Here is a 15,612-nt window from a genome sequence, read left to right on the forward strand (position 1 = left end):
TCCCAGCGCTGTTGAACAAATCGACATGCTTCTGCTTTTTAAATCCTTTATATTAAGTTTGCTTGCTTGCTGCTTAAGACCGTGCAAATCTTTCGGTCGTTTTTTAACACACTTCCCGTGATCCAATCGAGCTGACATTTTCCACAGACTCGTTGTGCGTGACAATTAATGTTCGTGAAAATTTGTTTCCAAAATTTAACACTTTTTAGAACAAAAATATATTTAATTACCAATTGCTTAATGGTGCAATGCAATCATCTGACCCATAGGTGGACATCAAGCCAGAGGACGAGATGACTAGCCGCCACGCATATAAAGGATTTATAGTGAAAAAACTTTGTTTTTACTGGTTATACTTGTTAGTTTGTGGTCCTTCCCCTGCACCTATGATTAGCAGTTGGCTACGTATGCCGCAAAAGTTCATACACAAATCCTCTGCCGACCTGTCCACCCAAGTGTGTGCACCAGTCGATCGGCAGCTCGCATTTGGGTTACTCCCACTTCTTCCGAGGGACTTGGTCATGGCACATGCCTGTGATCCAGCAGTGGAAAAGAGGGCTGGTGGATCACACAATGCTGCGAAACATCCTTCCCACGGGTGCAGAGGTCACCAAAGGTATGATGGCAAGTCAACTAAATATCTATGGGCATAGCATGTTGGTGCCCCCCCCTCGTGCAAGGCCTGGGGTTTCCTCCCCATCGTGTATAAAACAACTCGGCTTCAATTTTATTTAGAGCAGTAGCAGCACCGTTACTAAAAAGACATTGTACTCACCGCATAGAACTGTAGCGACACGACCACACTCTATGATATCCGGCACCAAACTGCCACACACACGCATCTCGCACCTGGGAGCCACGGCAGTTATGACCGGAAGACATGCCCGTAAAGTTATCTAATTAAAAACCCAATGAAGCAGGACCCTCTTGAAAAAAGTTCAAGAGGGTCGGTGTGGCTTTCATGGATAAACAATTTATTGTATTTGTAGAACGTTTGGAGTGTAGTAAACAGGACATGCCAACGAAGTGGGGTTCAAGTGATCTGGTGGAGGACCTGCCTGCGTTTAGTTTGTTGTCTACATACGGTGCAAAAGAAGTGTAACATGCAATAGCAGGCCTGCACCTTCTTAATACATTTCCCTCTGTTTGACGGATCACTGCTGTACGAAAGACAAAAAAAAAACTGGCAAACCGGAGGTTATACAAGGTTTTTATTCGGCATCTCCAACATGTCCCGCTCTCCATTCATTCTCTCGGTAACAAATACCGTGTTACACGTTTAAAACAATAGCCAAAAGGTAAACACTTAAACAAGAATAACATGCTGTAAAGATTTATTCGAAAAATGTGCAGAACTGCATATTTTTTTTTATATATCGGTCGGCAAAACCCTGTGGTTTGAGCTTTTTAAGAATAACATTTTATTTTAAAAAACGGTGCGACGGGCCAAAAGTTAGGCCTTTTGTTAAAATGTATTTTTGCGGCCGATGATGCTGCAATCGGCTGTGGTACCAACACCCCCCCCCCCCCCACATTTTCTCATTGAAAACCCCAAATTGCGCAAGTTTAATTTTTTTAGTATTTTTATGAAAACTTTTCTATAAAATAAAGCATGCTGCAAAAATCCTTTTTAAAAAATTCAACCACATCGTGAAGGGAGGGCTCTGGGCGTGTCAAGCGTAAAAGGAGGCGCGGTACACCAGTGGGTAACTAGAATCGGCGATGAGATGTGCAGATTAATTTTAAATAATAAGCTATAATTGACTTAAACCAGCCTCCGTTTTTGCTTTCACGCGCCTCTGGGAAATAAAATCGGAAACATCTGGGTGAGAAAGTACGCATATAAAAAAAATCGGAGGCTTTACAACAATGTTATATTTGCCAGCTTGTCAATAGTTCGTCAAATACCACACCGACTCGCCTCCACCCCAATAAACCAACAAGAAACCCCAACGTCAACCACCGCCGTGCATGTTGACAGCACCGCAGATCACCGCTGTCGTGTCAACACGGGGACGTACGTGGGAGAAATTCCTCCCGTCACTTGAATTTTGAGATCGTCGCGATACACAAAAAAAAGAGGGGAGGAGCCGGGAAAAGAAACTCAACGGGACTAAGAAGAATAAACCAGACGTACGTGCGCTCTTGCGAGCAATCCCACCGTCCCACCCATCCTGTACGCGCACCTCCACTCCCTAAAATATCTTTACAATTAAAATAAAACCACGCGTTTGCCCCACGCTCGAGGAGCGATATTTAGTTTGTGGGTATGGCTTCTCGATGGATGGTGGAGTGGTGACGAAGTGGGAGAGGGGGGGGGGTGCTGGATTTAGAGAAATAACCAGTGGGTTGGGCGACGCGATTCCGACATTAGGAGGTAAACCGCTGCGACTTGGGCACCTGGCCAACGCCTGGCACGGCGGCGGCGGTGGTGGCAGGACCCTTGGCTCTCTCAAGCCGATTGTGAAAGCACCGTGGACGGGCAGACGTGGCGGGCAAGACTGTGCGCAGAGCGGGGGGGGGCGGACCCAGGGAGCGCTGCTCCCAACACACAACACCCCCCCCCCCCCCGTATAGGGGAGTTAAAAGCCCATTTTGGTCCTGGGTGCACAGACGTGCGATTAGAAAAGGGGGGGTGGACGAAAATAAACGAAATATCCAAAACAAAACGTCCCGACAAACCGGCTGTGAAAGTGTCTGAAAGAATTGGAGTCGTTTTTGCTGTTGTTGTAAAGGTTAAACAATAGCAACGGTGGTAGTAATAATAGCTAAACAAAGTATTTGGTGAGACTGCTGTGTTGGCAGTGGTGTACGAACACAACAACTCGTCCGTCAATAACACCGTGGGGAGGCCTTTAAGTTAACAAGTTGTGGGTTAGTTTACACGTGCTATGAATTAGGACCATTCCACAAAACGGCCACCACTATTTGACGTTTAACTTTCGTCGCCAGGGCGTTACCGAGAAACGTTTACAGGTTGGCTTGCGCTTTTGTTATATAATAGTAACAATAAATGATAACGTAGAACTACAAGTGAGAAGAGAATTATATAAGTGAAAAATTAAGTGCAGCATTATTAAGAGAGTTAAAAGCCCTTTAGGTGAAAACCAAACTTCACAGCAAACGTCAGTAAGGCTTCTAGGAGGGATCGATCGATCATCCTCTGGGCCAGTGAGGGCATCCCCAGGCACATTGCCCCCATCCCCTCGGCCCCACTGGACAAACAAGCCGCTTGCTGCAAATCCTGCACGGCATAAGACAAGGGCAGCCCAATGTAATGTTAACAAATACGAGTTACGACACACACACGCACACGTATCGTTCATATAGGAGAGGACTCTTCTACACGCACTCAACACGGTACATCCATTGTCCTTGCAAGCTTTTTAGAAACAAAAAAACGAACGTGAAGTCTGAAAATGTTCCATCGTATGCGACGCGCGTGAGTGAGGAGGAGTGCAGGAACACAACTTTGGCCGAGCATCGGCCGATGCATTTTGGAGTCGTACAAAACAAAAATTGCCCCGTGGCTCAAGTAATTTTTTTAAATATATGTTTTGTTTAAATCTCTTGACGTTAAAACAATTGGTTATTTGTATATACTTTAAACGCCATCTCCCCTCATCGCTTTTAGTGTACGAACGTCGACGGACACAAAACCACCGGGCGTAGAGTGGGGCAGCGCTTTGCAAAAATAAAAATAAACCCAACGTTGCATCCGCAGTACAAACGCACCGACGACACGCACGACCGACCCTCTTGCGTGGGTAACAAACTTTATATTGTAGCATTCCTTTTTATGCTTCTTCCTATGAAAATACGATTTTTTATATTTTCTTACATTTTTCTGCATTTATTTCTTGCGTACGTAAAAAAAAAATTTGTTAACGGGGGAAAACAAAAACTACTACAAATGGTTGCCAGCCATTTACCATTGTTCTGCGTCGTTCAGGAGAAAGAGGAAAATAATAATAGTAATGGAAAAAATTCGACGACGAAAATCTGCCCGAAAAAAAACAGGAAGGCGCGGGGGGGTTTTGGGGTGTTTACAATGCAATAAATATGAACATAAAAATCTAAAATTGGGGTAAAGGGGAAATATATATTTATATATATGGTTTAAGCAAATGACCAAAAAAAAAAACTTAGTTCGTACAAAATTAGTCTAAAAAAAAGTTGTAAGCTTAGCGTCAAAGTGTACGGGAGGAGATGGGACAAGTTCACGCACTTTTGTCTTCCCGACCGCCGGTGGGGAGAAGGCGGGAGGGGGGCTCTAGCGTGCGGGAAGATTTGCGTGCCGGTGTTGAAGCAAGAGACGGGAGTTTATCCCGGTCTGCAAAGATGTTCGTGGATAAAAACTCAGCCACGCTGGGCACCGCGCTCACGGTCCAGTTTGGCCGCTGTCAATCCGTAAAATGTCGGTGCCAGCAGCACGCCGGTCGCATCTTCCGCCCGCACGGGGGGGGAACAAAAAACTGCCACGGTGCGGGGAGGTTGTTGTGCGTGTGCAGTTGCTCAAACTTTTGTTGGCTTAGGTCCCGGCACGCACGCACACACGCACGCACTTCCCCCCCCTCCCACCCCCCCCCCCCCAATAATACCATGCCCGATTTAGCATTTTTGAAACGTGCGCATCCTAAAACTAGATAAAAACCCACATTCCCCAACGTAATAAATCTGCCAGGAAACACGAAGTGCGGTTTTGGAATCCGATGCCATCGTTTAAAAAATAAAGAATAAAAAATTAAGAATTTTTTTTTGTTATCCAACACTGCATTTTTCAAAAGTGAACAGCACAGCTGGCCAAGAGAATAAAAAAAACACTGCTGTTTGCACAAGTTTGAAAATAAACGTAAATACTCATTTGCCATCTTTGTACAAATTCACAGCGCCTCATGGCAACGTGCTGATCTCGTTCCAACACCAAACGCCAACAGAATTAACCTACCGCAACACGGCCAACTCCACCATGCCCAAACACCCCCATCAGCCAACCACACCACAAGACAACCCCTCAACGCCGCTACGCCAATCGCTCTCCAAAGTGACACCGCCACCATCGCAACGAAAACAAACACTTCATTATGGCCATCTCCAAAGTTTCAAGCGGGGAAAGAAATTGGAGGCAGGGAGGAGGAGGTTATTCGTGAACGTCATTCGATCAGAAATGAAAATGGCTTTGCTTGGATTAAATGGGAGCGAATTTCGGGTTTAAAAAAATGTATCTAATTTTAAAAACGTGCGGGAGAGGGGGATGACGATAAACTCACTCCCCCCTCTCCACCAAAAAAAACAGAGTGGACGTCTAAATAAACCCCGACGCTACCCTGGACCCTCCGTTCTTAAAAACAGCAAAAAACATAAAAACACGTCCTGAAGATCCCACACGCACCGAGAACCCCGTTCAACGACTTAATCCCTCGCTTCTTCAAAACACAGCCTCCTCTTGATATTTCCTTATAAACTTTCCCTTAAGCACCCACACGACGACAATCGCCAGCGCGGATCACGCAAGGCTCCCCCCCACTCCCCCCACACCACTCTACAGGGGTTTCTCTCCATCTGCTGCGACCGTCCCCCACTCCCCACCATCCTCTGCCCCCCCCCCCCCTTTTGGAAAACCCCACTTGATTTTACAAGACAAGAAGGAAGAGGAGGAGAGCCAAACACTCCGGGCCAGCACAGATCCCCGGCATTTCCCCGGGCCATCCTTAAAAAAAACGCAAAACAAGCTCGCCAACAACTTAAAGACAAGAAATAAAACTATTTAAAAACAAACAAAAAAGCGATAACTTTTAAATATCTTTACAAAACATTTTAAACGATGGACGTCCCCGCAAGCCTGTACAGCCATATTTGGTTTCGGTAGAAAAATATTTGGAGCGCCGCAGTTACCGGTCGCTCGCTTTAACCCCCCCCCCATCGCCTCCAAGGTCAAGCGGCGTCGCGCATCAAGCGGACAACACTCGAACCGGGCACCACGGCACCACGGCACCACGGCGCGTGTGTGTATACACACACACGCACGAGCTGCAGGTAGCGGTCGCGATGACGCTCGTTGCGTAGATTTGAGTCGCCAGCCTTTTGTCAAGTCGTGCCTACAAAATCTGAGAAGATTTTAAAAAACCAGGCCAATCTCTGATTCCGGTTTGCATTGGGGAGAGATTTGGCAACCTTCTCCACGTTTTGGATGGTTAAAGACGGCCACCAAAATACAGCTGCCCCCGTAAATTTTACCCGGCAAATTAATCATTTATCGGATAGAGAGCAAGGGGGGGGGGGGGCTTGGTGGGGCTAGTAATAACTCCCCGTTGCCACTGGCACCTTATACAAGCCACACTGGGGCTGGTCCCAACCCCAGCACGGCACACATGTGCCAGTGGAAAAGGCGAGGGAGGTATTGCTGTAGGCCTGCCAGTCTCACAGACAACTTTGTCCGTCCTATGTGCCATTTGTGCTCAATGTCGAACGTAAAAATATAAAGTTGCCGATTCCTTTTGTGCTGTTTTCACCAAAACAAAAAAAGGTGAGGTGCAGGGGGGGGGGGGTGTGCTAAGTGAAAAAAAACCATTCACAACAAATGCACCCAAACGTGCAGAGAAACGCAAACGTTAAAAACGCCACCACCACAGAGAAAAATAACACCCGTGAGAGAAATCCACCGCTGTGCACTCAATGGAGGGTAAAGTGACCGTTAAATATTCCGTGATATTTCAAAACGTGAGCTCCAAGCCAAGGGGAAGGAAAAGCAACATTATATTGAAACAAAATAATAATATTTAGTGTTCGAAACGCAAAACAGCACGGAGGAGGCGGCGACTGCGTTTCGCGAGCACTGTGGGAGTTGACGAGCGCGACCCCCGCAATGTCGGAAGGGGAAACTCCCCACGCGGAGGAAGCGAGGACGGGTCGTCTGGAGCGGCGTGGAATGTAGCGACACGGGGGGCGGTCAACCTCTGCACAAATCCACTCGCGCCCCGCCACCGAGAGAGCGAGTCGATTAAAAATTTTAAAAAGATGGTAAAATTGGTAACGTTACCGAGAACCAACGAAATTTTAACACACAGACCTGAAGAAGAGAATTACGTGGACCGAATGGTGGAGCGCGTTCATTTATCTTGATAAGAACGGAACGAACCCGATAAGAGGTTAAAACGTTAAAAACTACTCGCAGCAGTTGCCCCCGCAGCGACGATTACAAATTTCAACGTCATTCGGGCATTACTGCACGCGCGCCATCATCATCGTCATCGCCAGTCGTGGCTCAAAAAGCACCATCCTTGCCCACACCCCCGGTGTGTCTTAAGCCACAACTGGCGATTTGAAAAAGAAAAAAAAAAACGCACGCGCAGCCGTAACCGAATAAAAGTCAAAATATTAATTCTAGAACTTTAACAAAACCAAACAAACCACTCAAGGCCCATTAGCCGCCACCCATAGCTTACACAAGATCCCATTAGTGTCCTTTCTGAGAGAAGTTTGATTTTTCCAAGCTGGCTGAGCCATGAAAGTTTGAGTGAGATGGGGTCGGGAAGTGGGGGGGGGGGGGAAGGGAGCGGTGGCGGCCCCCGTCCCCTCTCGGTAAAAACTCGGCAACAAAAATCGGAGCTCTCAAATCGTCGAGGTCCGGTCCACTCCATCTGTGGGCAGAGATATGAAAAACAAACGGAGATTCAAATTGCGAGCTTTCAAAAGGAAATAATTTAAAGATAAACTCAATTCTAAACCCTAAACCGTTTTGTATTTTAGCAGGTTAAGGGCTACTGGAGCTATATAGATTTTTTTAGAAGCGACCTGGCCACAAATGATCGCTTATAGAAGTGGCTTATCAAGCAAAAACTTACAGCTGCAGCCAAAGACTCTAAACGAGTGTCGATTCTAAAAATCAGCTTCATCCTCCCGTTAAAATAAAACAAAAATAAAAACCACGATTTGCATGTGGCCACCCCAACTCTTAATCCGCCCTCTCCCCGCAGCCCACTGAAAAAAAAAGCCTGCTCCTCTGCACAGCTCACTCCTTGCTTCTACCGCTCCCCCTCTAACATCCGACATCATGGCCTGGTCATTTCTTCTCCCCCCCCCTCTCCTCTCCGTGCTGCTCGTCTTGACCTGTCACCTCCTCTCAATCCATCTTGGTGGACTTCAGTCACAGCCTCCTCCTCCCGTTCCTTCCGCTTCCCATTCCCCGCCCCACCACCACCACATCCCCCAACTACACTTCCATTCCTGTAGTACGCCACGGGTAACATGTTCTGTGTGTATGTGGCACTTCTTCTACACCATATGTAGCTAACCGTGCTCATCAGGAGGTGCAGTGGAAAGACAACAAACTACCCATGCGTTCACAAATCTCAAGCCAAGTGTTGTTTTTAACATACAAGGAGGTATGTTCATGGAATAAGTTCGCACTTAAAAATTTTTACAATTTGGGGGAAAAAAACATGCAACGGTGATAATATCTGGATATGATAGCGAGCATAAGTGCGTGCGTTTGAGAGCAAGCGTCATAGCGAGTATACAACGGTGGGGGGCAGTAGTGTGTGCCAGCGTCCGTGTGTGTCTGTGTGTGCCTGGATGTCGCCGTGACCGCCTGCCAAGCGAGCCTTGACACTTCACGTGGCCTCAAACTGCACCCAAACTGGCACAAGCGCTGGGGCTGATGTTACCGTCACTTAGTGGCAGGTGGCGGCTGTTATAGTGCCAGTACGTGCGGCAGCGCAAGTGCAGCAGTATTAAATGTTAGGCGGTGTTTCGTAGCGGTGTTAACAGGCACTTGTTAACAGCACTTGGCCAAAGTCCATTAAGGCGATGGGGGATCTTTGTCTTGTGCGCGTCGGTACGCGCTCGTTTCTGTACGAGCGGCGAGTGCGCTGCGCTACGAACCCGGCGACCCGAGTTCGATTCCCGCTCACGGTCAACACCAGTGACGATTAATAACCTGAACCGGTTCTGGGCCTCCCCGAGGTCGACTCGGCCTCAAATGAGTACCCGGTGCGGCGTGTAAACATCGCCACTGGGGAGACAAAGGCGGTCGGGCGTGGTGCTGGCCACCCACCCCCCCTCGTGTACCGTTCCGGCCTTCATAGGCGCTCGCTAACAGCACTTGCCCCTACAGTTTGTTAAGGCTATACGGGGGAATCTTTGTCTTTATTTCCATATGACATAACGATGCTCATTAGTAGTCCGTTTGGCAGCAAGCGTGTAGTAGTGATCGATCGTGTGTTGGGGGGGTGGGGTTGGCGGATCACGCTGAGAAGGGGGTGTGCCGCTCACCTCCGAGAGCGTGCTCCGTCATGCGCAGGCACAGCGACTCGAGCCGGTTGTTGATCTCGGGCTCCGTCACGGGAACCGGGAACTCTGCAACAGGAGGAGGAGATCATTCATGGCGCTGAACTCAGCTCTTGGAGCCGATTCCGAAATACATATAAGCTCATACATCTCGGACGCCTAGATTATGAGGTATAACTTGCATGGCGGGGAGAGGTCACAGACGCTGTCTTTCCGACAGACCTGTTCTTCACCTGAGGACGGCTGCTTGCGTTGTGGCCGAAACGTCGTGAGAATTATTTTATTATGTTTTATTTTTATTATTTTATTACTTCCCTTCTACGTGACTTTACCGAAAGAACCAAAAAGAGGTCACAGGAGCTGTATACGGGATGTGTTGTGTGCGAGGATGTGGCACTGCATGTGTGTGTAATGACAGTGGAGCCTGCATGCGGTGTGAGGGGACTAGTGGCCACAGGAACTAATGACAGCAGGGGCATCAGCTGTGAACGCTAAGGGACTGGTGGCTACAGGAATGTTCGAGCAGGGAGCGCGGTCAGGTGACGGAAGAGGTCGGGTCGAGTCTGCCAGTGGAGCGAGCGTCCAGAGTCAGCGAGAAGGATTGAGAAGGGGGGCGCGTGGCCTCGTGTTGACATACAATGGAGGAGATGTGAGGGAGACTCGGGGCTGTTGCAGTGGGATCTCCGCCCGATGTCAAGTGAATGTGTCGTCAACAAAGTGCCATCTCAAGAGAAGTGGGTCAAAGCCGTCATTACATGTGTATGCGATTGTATAGCAAACAGCGGGCACAGCTGATGCATCTGCCAGTCAACCGATGGCATCTGGATTTGTCCCGTTACCTCGCGTCAACGAGCCTTCGAAACTTCACGTGGCCTGGCCTGGTACAAGCGCAGTGGAATTGTCACCGCCGCTTAGGAGGCAAATGGCGGGTGTTGTTGTTGTGTAGTATGCGTCACTGTGTAGTGGGCACAGTGGAGACCCACAGGTACCAGTCGTCTCAGCTAGTCAACCCGTAGCACCTGGGTCTGTGCCACGACCTCCGACCAGAGCCTTTTTACACTTCAGACAGCCTCAAAGTGCACCTAGCTTGGCACAAGCGTGCCGCGACAACGTCTCCACCACCTCATCGGCAAACGACGGGACGGGCATTTTCGCTGGCGCTGCCACAAGTTGCGGCGCGTGGCAGCAATGGCGACGTTAACCGCACCGCCACGGAAAACGCCGACTTGGGTCCCCACAATCTCCAGCCACGGCTTAACCAGTTACCCGGCAACCCACGAGTTCGACTCGGCCTCAAGTGTGAGCAATGCCCCCCCCCCCCAACTCACCCATCTCACCTGGCTGCTGGAAGAGCAGCATGGCCTGTGGGGAGGTGTGCACGGGCAGCGATCGCGTCCTCTGCACGGAGCTGTGGGTGCGGCTCGGCATGCTGTTACTGCCGCCGCCGGCACCGAACCAGATGTTCTGCACACGCATCAAACAGCAACAACAGCCATCAAATAACAACACGCAAAGATCCCGCACCACATTGCAGGCCACACCACTGCCACCACGAGACACACACACACACATCATAGATAGCGTAACAAATACAGGAGACTGGGACCAGATCATTTAAAATCATTGCTGTCACTTTTCAATTTGTGTTCTTAATATGAACACTTTGCCACAAAATATTAGTTTTTAAAAACCATCTCACAATACACATGATCACAGCACATTTGGCAGATTATTTTTAGCGCTCCAAGTACAGGAATATTGTGAGAGGAGCATGCAACCGCCAGCCGTCTCTCTCACTTCCCATTGCAATGCAACGATGTTTCTCTGATAGTTTTTTACCCTTCTATCTGGCAACAAAACTGACACCTTTTTTTACAACGAGTCATGTTTGCAGAGACCACAATACCTGCAGCCATAATGCAAACATAAAAAACTATAACTCTGATAATATATGCACTGTCCTTGAAGTTGATTGGTTTACTGGCAAATGAGGTTCCAATGGTGTAAATGCTTACCCCGAGCTCTCATACTCTGATGGTGCATTGTCTTTGAGTTGTGCGCCTTTTGGCGTCATCTGGTCCAACACCATGTGAGACTAGGCTCTAAGGAAAGCCGTCTCGGGTCTGGACCAATCAACTTCAAGGACAGTGCATACATTATCAGAGTTGTGTTTTTTGTTTGCATTCTGACTGCAGGTATTGTGGTCAATGCAAACATTACTCCTTGTAAAAAAGGTGTCAGTTTTGTTGCCAGATAGAAGGGTAAAAAAACAATTATCATATTTTTTACTGGCAAATGAGGTTCCAATGGTGATGTTTCTCTGCTCGTGTACCAAACAGCAATTCCGATGACCTGCAACGATGTGACGAGAAGCCACCGTCCAGAAGTGGATCAAGAGAAGCGCCATGCATGCGCGTGGCACCTCAGGCCTATCCCGTGACCTCCTGCTAGCAGGAGAGCCTTCGACATTTCACGCGACGGCTTCAAAGCACACCTAGCCTGGCACACGCGCCGTGGAGAAGTCATGGCGGCGGCCGTTGTAGTACCTGACGTCCTTTGCTCAGCACGGCCGAGGTTCCCAGCATGGTGCCGGCCACACCTCTCTGCGTCGGACCCAACAGCCCCAGTCGGGTCCCTTGTGGCGCCGCAGGAAGGCCCCGGGCGCCCAGCGGGAAGGGGCGCTGTGGCCTCCAGGGCAGACTCAGGCCACTGGCCAAGGCACCAGGAGGAAGGGGCAGGGGCTGCCCAAATACTCCTCCCCACCTGCAGGGAGAAGGCAACGGGGTGGGGGGGGGGGGGAAAAAGGTCGACGAGAATTGGGAACGGTTCGTCAACTTAAATTCCAAATTGTCCAAGTGTCACACAGTGGGGTAGGCCGCTATCAAGTGTGCAGGTGCATCGGGGCCCACGGGGCTTGTGGCGGAGGACAGGCTACAACCTGCTGAGCATCGCCAGTCAGAGAAGATGGGCTTCCGCGGAAAGGCTGCAGCCCCGCCGCCCACTCTCTCCCCCAGCGTCCACGCAACGCTCCCCTCCCCCTCCACCCCCTCCCTTGCTCCTCCCCCCTTCTCCCGCCTATATAACCTCCCGTCAAGGCATATCTCTCCCACTTCAGCAAAACAAAAAATGTTCTTGCTGTGGTTTTCCCACCTGATGATGATTGCTTGTGTTGCAGCAATAGTAACGTCGCGATTTATTTTATACCTACCTACGTGACTTTACCGAAAGAATCAAAGAGTATGGATTCCTGCAGGCACAAAAGCTTCAAATCAAAAATTTAATCTTTCGATGCAATCAATAATAAAAACACACTTCGCCCAGCAATGACCTTGACGAGCGTCTTACCTCATTTGCAAAAGGATGGTCCCTGCTACATTGGAATCAGCCAAATATTCAACTACACATACAAGGAGGGGGCGAGGGAAAGAAATTGGAAATAGGGTACCCCCCCCCCCCCACTCCCACACAATTTCATTTCCTTAAGCCAGGTCTCACGCCAACCTCGTGACTGTATCAGGGTCACGTAAAGGGTGGGAGGGGGGGCATGGCACATTCCGAACACTCGTGGCTAGCAGCGCATCACCCCGTGTGTCGAGAACGGCCCTGGAAGATGACGATAAACGGTGGCGGGTTCACGTCACCGGTCGCTCGGTGGTGGCCGCCGTTGTCGCCGTGTGCGGTACCCACCCGCGTCCCTGCTGCCGGAAGGCTTGCATCTCCATGATGGGCTTCCGGGAAAAGGCTCTGAAGAGCTTCTGCACCTGCTGCTTCCAGGAGAGAATCCTCTTCTTCTGGGTCTCGGTGAAGGCCTAAAAAGCACACAAAAAAATCGACCATCAGCAAAATTGGGTCGGCCAACCTCTTAAAAATAAACTATAGATTACCACCACGCCGGCCAAACGCAGCCAGGCAGATTGGTGGTTATGAGCAAGGAGCTCGCAAATCAGAATGTCGCGTTCAACTCCTGGTTGTGTGGGGGTGGTGGGTGTTTACTCTGTCCATCAGCCCTTTGGAGTAACTAAGCTTCGCAACATTGTGGGTAGGTCAGCGATTTTGCTGTGGATAAATTAATCCCCGCCATGAGAATGTGGATTTTCCATCCAGTGCATCGGGGACATAAACAGATGAGAAACCAATGCCTCAATGGAAAATTAAGGCATTGACTTTTGACCATCAGATATGATCCATCTGGTGCTGGACAAAAGCTTCCCCCCAATGCCATTGTCTCATCACCCACATTCATCATCATAATCATCAGACACGATTTAGCCACTGCTGTGTGAAGGCTTCCCCAAGCTGTTACCGCCTCATTATTTTACTCTGTTGAACTTGGTTTGCACGTAGCAAACTTGCTAATCAGAGGAAGTTCAAATTAAACAAAACGAAGTTCTAAATAGAGTTTTCAATCTAGATTATTTTTGAAAGTGCATAGCTCCAGTGGCTTCCTAATAATCGGAAGGTAGGCAAGCGCATTCCAGACGGCCGTAGAAGCACATCGGAAAGCGCGCAATGCGGCAACGAAGCCAATTTCATCATTTCATCTCCGTGGAGTCAACCCTCTTCGTCCTGTTCAACAGGTGTTAAAAGATGGATGGAAACAGGCACGGGAAAAATACTACTAAACTATAACAAAACATGTTTCACCAGGTAAAGCCCACCAAGACAGACCTTTTTCAGAAGCGACTTTGCCACAAATTATAGCTCTACGAAGTGGCTCATCATTTATATAGCAGCCAAATAAACTAAAACGCATGTCGATTCTAAATGAAGGAAATAACTGGACGACCCAGGAGGAAAAACCCACCCACCACGGGAAGAGAGACATGCAAACGCCACATACAGCAAGGATCGGGATCAAACCCGTGACCTCCTGCTTACCCGGCGAGGGAAATAACATCGCCACCATTCGTCTTGACTACCAACCATAGCCCCTCCCCCCTTCTAGCGGCAAGCATCACGCAAGCGCGCGCTCCTTCCCCAACAGCCAAATGGCGGCGTCTTCTCGCGTGCTCTCCAATGCACGCGGCCTTCTCCCCCCCATCCGCGCGTATTGCCATTAAGATGTTCGCACTGCTGCTGGCGATGCCGCCAAAAACACAAACCGCGCGACAACTCTGTCCCCCCCCCCCCAGCACCCCCTCCTCCACCCCGACGCGAGGTGACGCAATGCGGCGTTACACGCGGAGAAGAATGCCGTCGGTGGCATTGCTTTGCAAGGCAAATGAACGCGTGGCTGGGCTGGGGGAGGGAGTATCAAGTGCTTTTTCAAAGGAACACGACTTGTGTTTTTTTTCCCCCAAGCTATGAGCCCATGGCCAAATCATCCGGAATGCGCTCAGAAGCCATGCAGGTTGGAGCCTGGGACAGTGCACGGACCGACAGGTTCTTTAAAAATCTGCCGACTTGCAATCAATGGGCTTGTGAATGAGCACACACAAAGCCGAATAGGTGTGGTACAACACCCCTCTAGCCGACACGGCCAAACAAAAATCGCGTTTAGTAGGTCACATGAGCAAAAACCACGTGGCCACTGGTGTTTGTTTACAGCAAAGCGGCTCTGCTGAAAGAAGCCAGGCAACGGCTCAGGCAACGGCTTCGTACTTTTAGCGATCGAACCCTCGCAAAACAAATACGAACCATGACGTCGTCGGCCGTGGAAACCTACGCGTTTGTCATCACGGGCTGCTGCTGCAGGCCCACGTTATCAGCAGAGGGCAGCTAAACACATCGTTATACTGGTAGGAACGAAGTGGACCAGACCACCAATAGATTAATGTGTCCGTCCGTCCGTCCGACAAGATGGCCGCCCGCTCCCCCTGCGATCCGTGAACTAAATGAACTAAACAAGATGGCCGTCGCATCCGGCGCAGCCAATGACATCGCCGGTTGCAATCCTTGCTCTGTGGGCGCGCGAGTCAGTGGGGAGGGGGGTGTGGACGTCATCGCTCACCCCCCATGCACAAAGAATTTTCTTTTTAACTCCTCTATACCCAGTCGATATCCCTGTACCGGTATTAGTATTATTCCTACCAGCCCACCCCGCAGGGTCCTGTTACTGTAATTCTACGCCCCCCCCCCTTCCAAAACTAATACCCGCCATTCGCCACCAAGGCGAGGGTGATTGTCACCACGGCGCCTATGCCACGCCAGGTGCACTTAAGAGAGCCTTCGACACCTCACGTGGCATCAGACAGGTCACGGGACAGACCCAAGTGCCATGGGTTGACCGACTGGGATGACGAGCAGATGCACCACCTGTGCCCCCCCCCACCGTGCCAATGGGCACCCACACCCCCCAACGTCCCACCCACTTTAACCAACATG

General features: G+C 49.7%; 1 protein-coding gene across 4 annotated transcripts in view; it reads right to left on the bottom strand.

Annotated features, from left to right (window-relative positions):
- Positions 1 to 1,196: 1,196 nt before the first annotated feature.
- Positions 1,197 to 15,612, bottom strand: part of SAMD4A (sterile alpha motif domain containing 4A) — a 55,303-nt gene continuing 40,887 nt past the window's right edge. For 2 of the 4 annotated variants that reach the window (XM_078606168.1, XM_078606167.1), the window contains exons 11-15: positions 12,976 to 13,097; positions 11,835 to 12,051; positions 10,626 to 10,752; positions 9,274 to 9,357; positions 1,197 to 7,640 (exon numbers count right to left, since the gene is read on the bottom strand). In XM_078606168.1, the coding sequence (XP_078462294.1) occupies positions 7,612 to 7,640; positions 9,274 to 9,357; positions 10,626 to 10,752; positions 11,835 to 12,051; positions 12,976 to 13,097 (579 nt within the window). In that variant the 3' untranslated portion in view covers positions 1,197 to 7,611. Of the gene's footprint in view, positions 7,641 to 9,273; positions 9,358 to 10,616; positions 10,753 to 11,834; positions 12,052 to 12,975; positions 13,098 to 15,612 lie in introns of all 4 variants that reach the window. The other 2 variants (XM_078606166.1, XM_078606164.1) reach the window with 1 other exon arrangement.

Source organism: Lampetra planeri, chromosome 25, assembly GCF_965212315.1.
Source record: "Lampetra planeri chromosome 25, kcLamPlan1.2.h2, whole genome shotgun sequence".
NCBI classification, from domain to species: domain Eukaryota; kingdom Metazoa; phylum Chordata; class Hyperoartia; order Petromyzontiformes; family Petromyzontidae; genus Lampetra; species Lampetra planeri.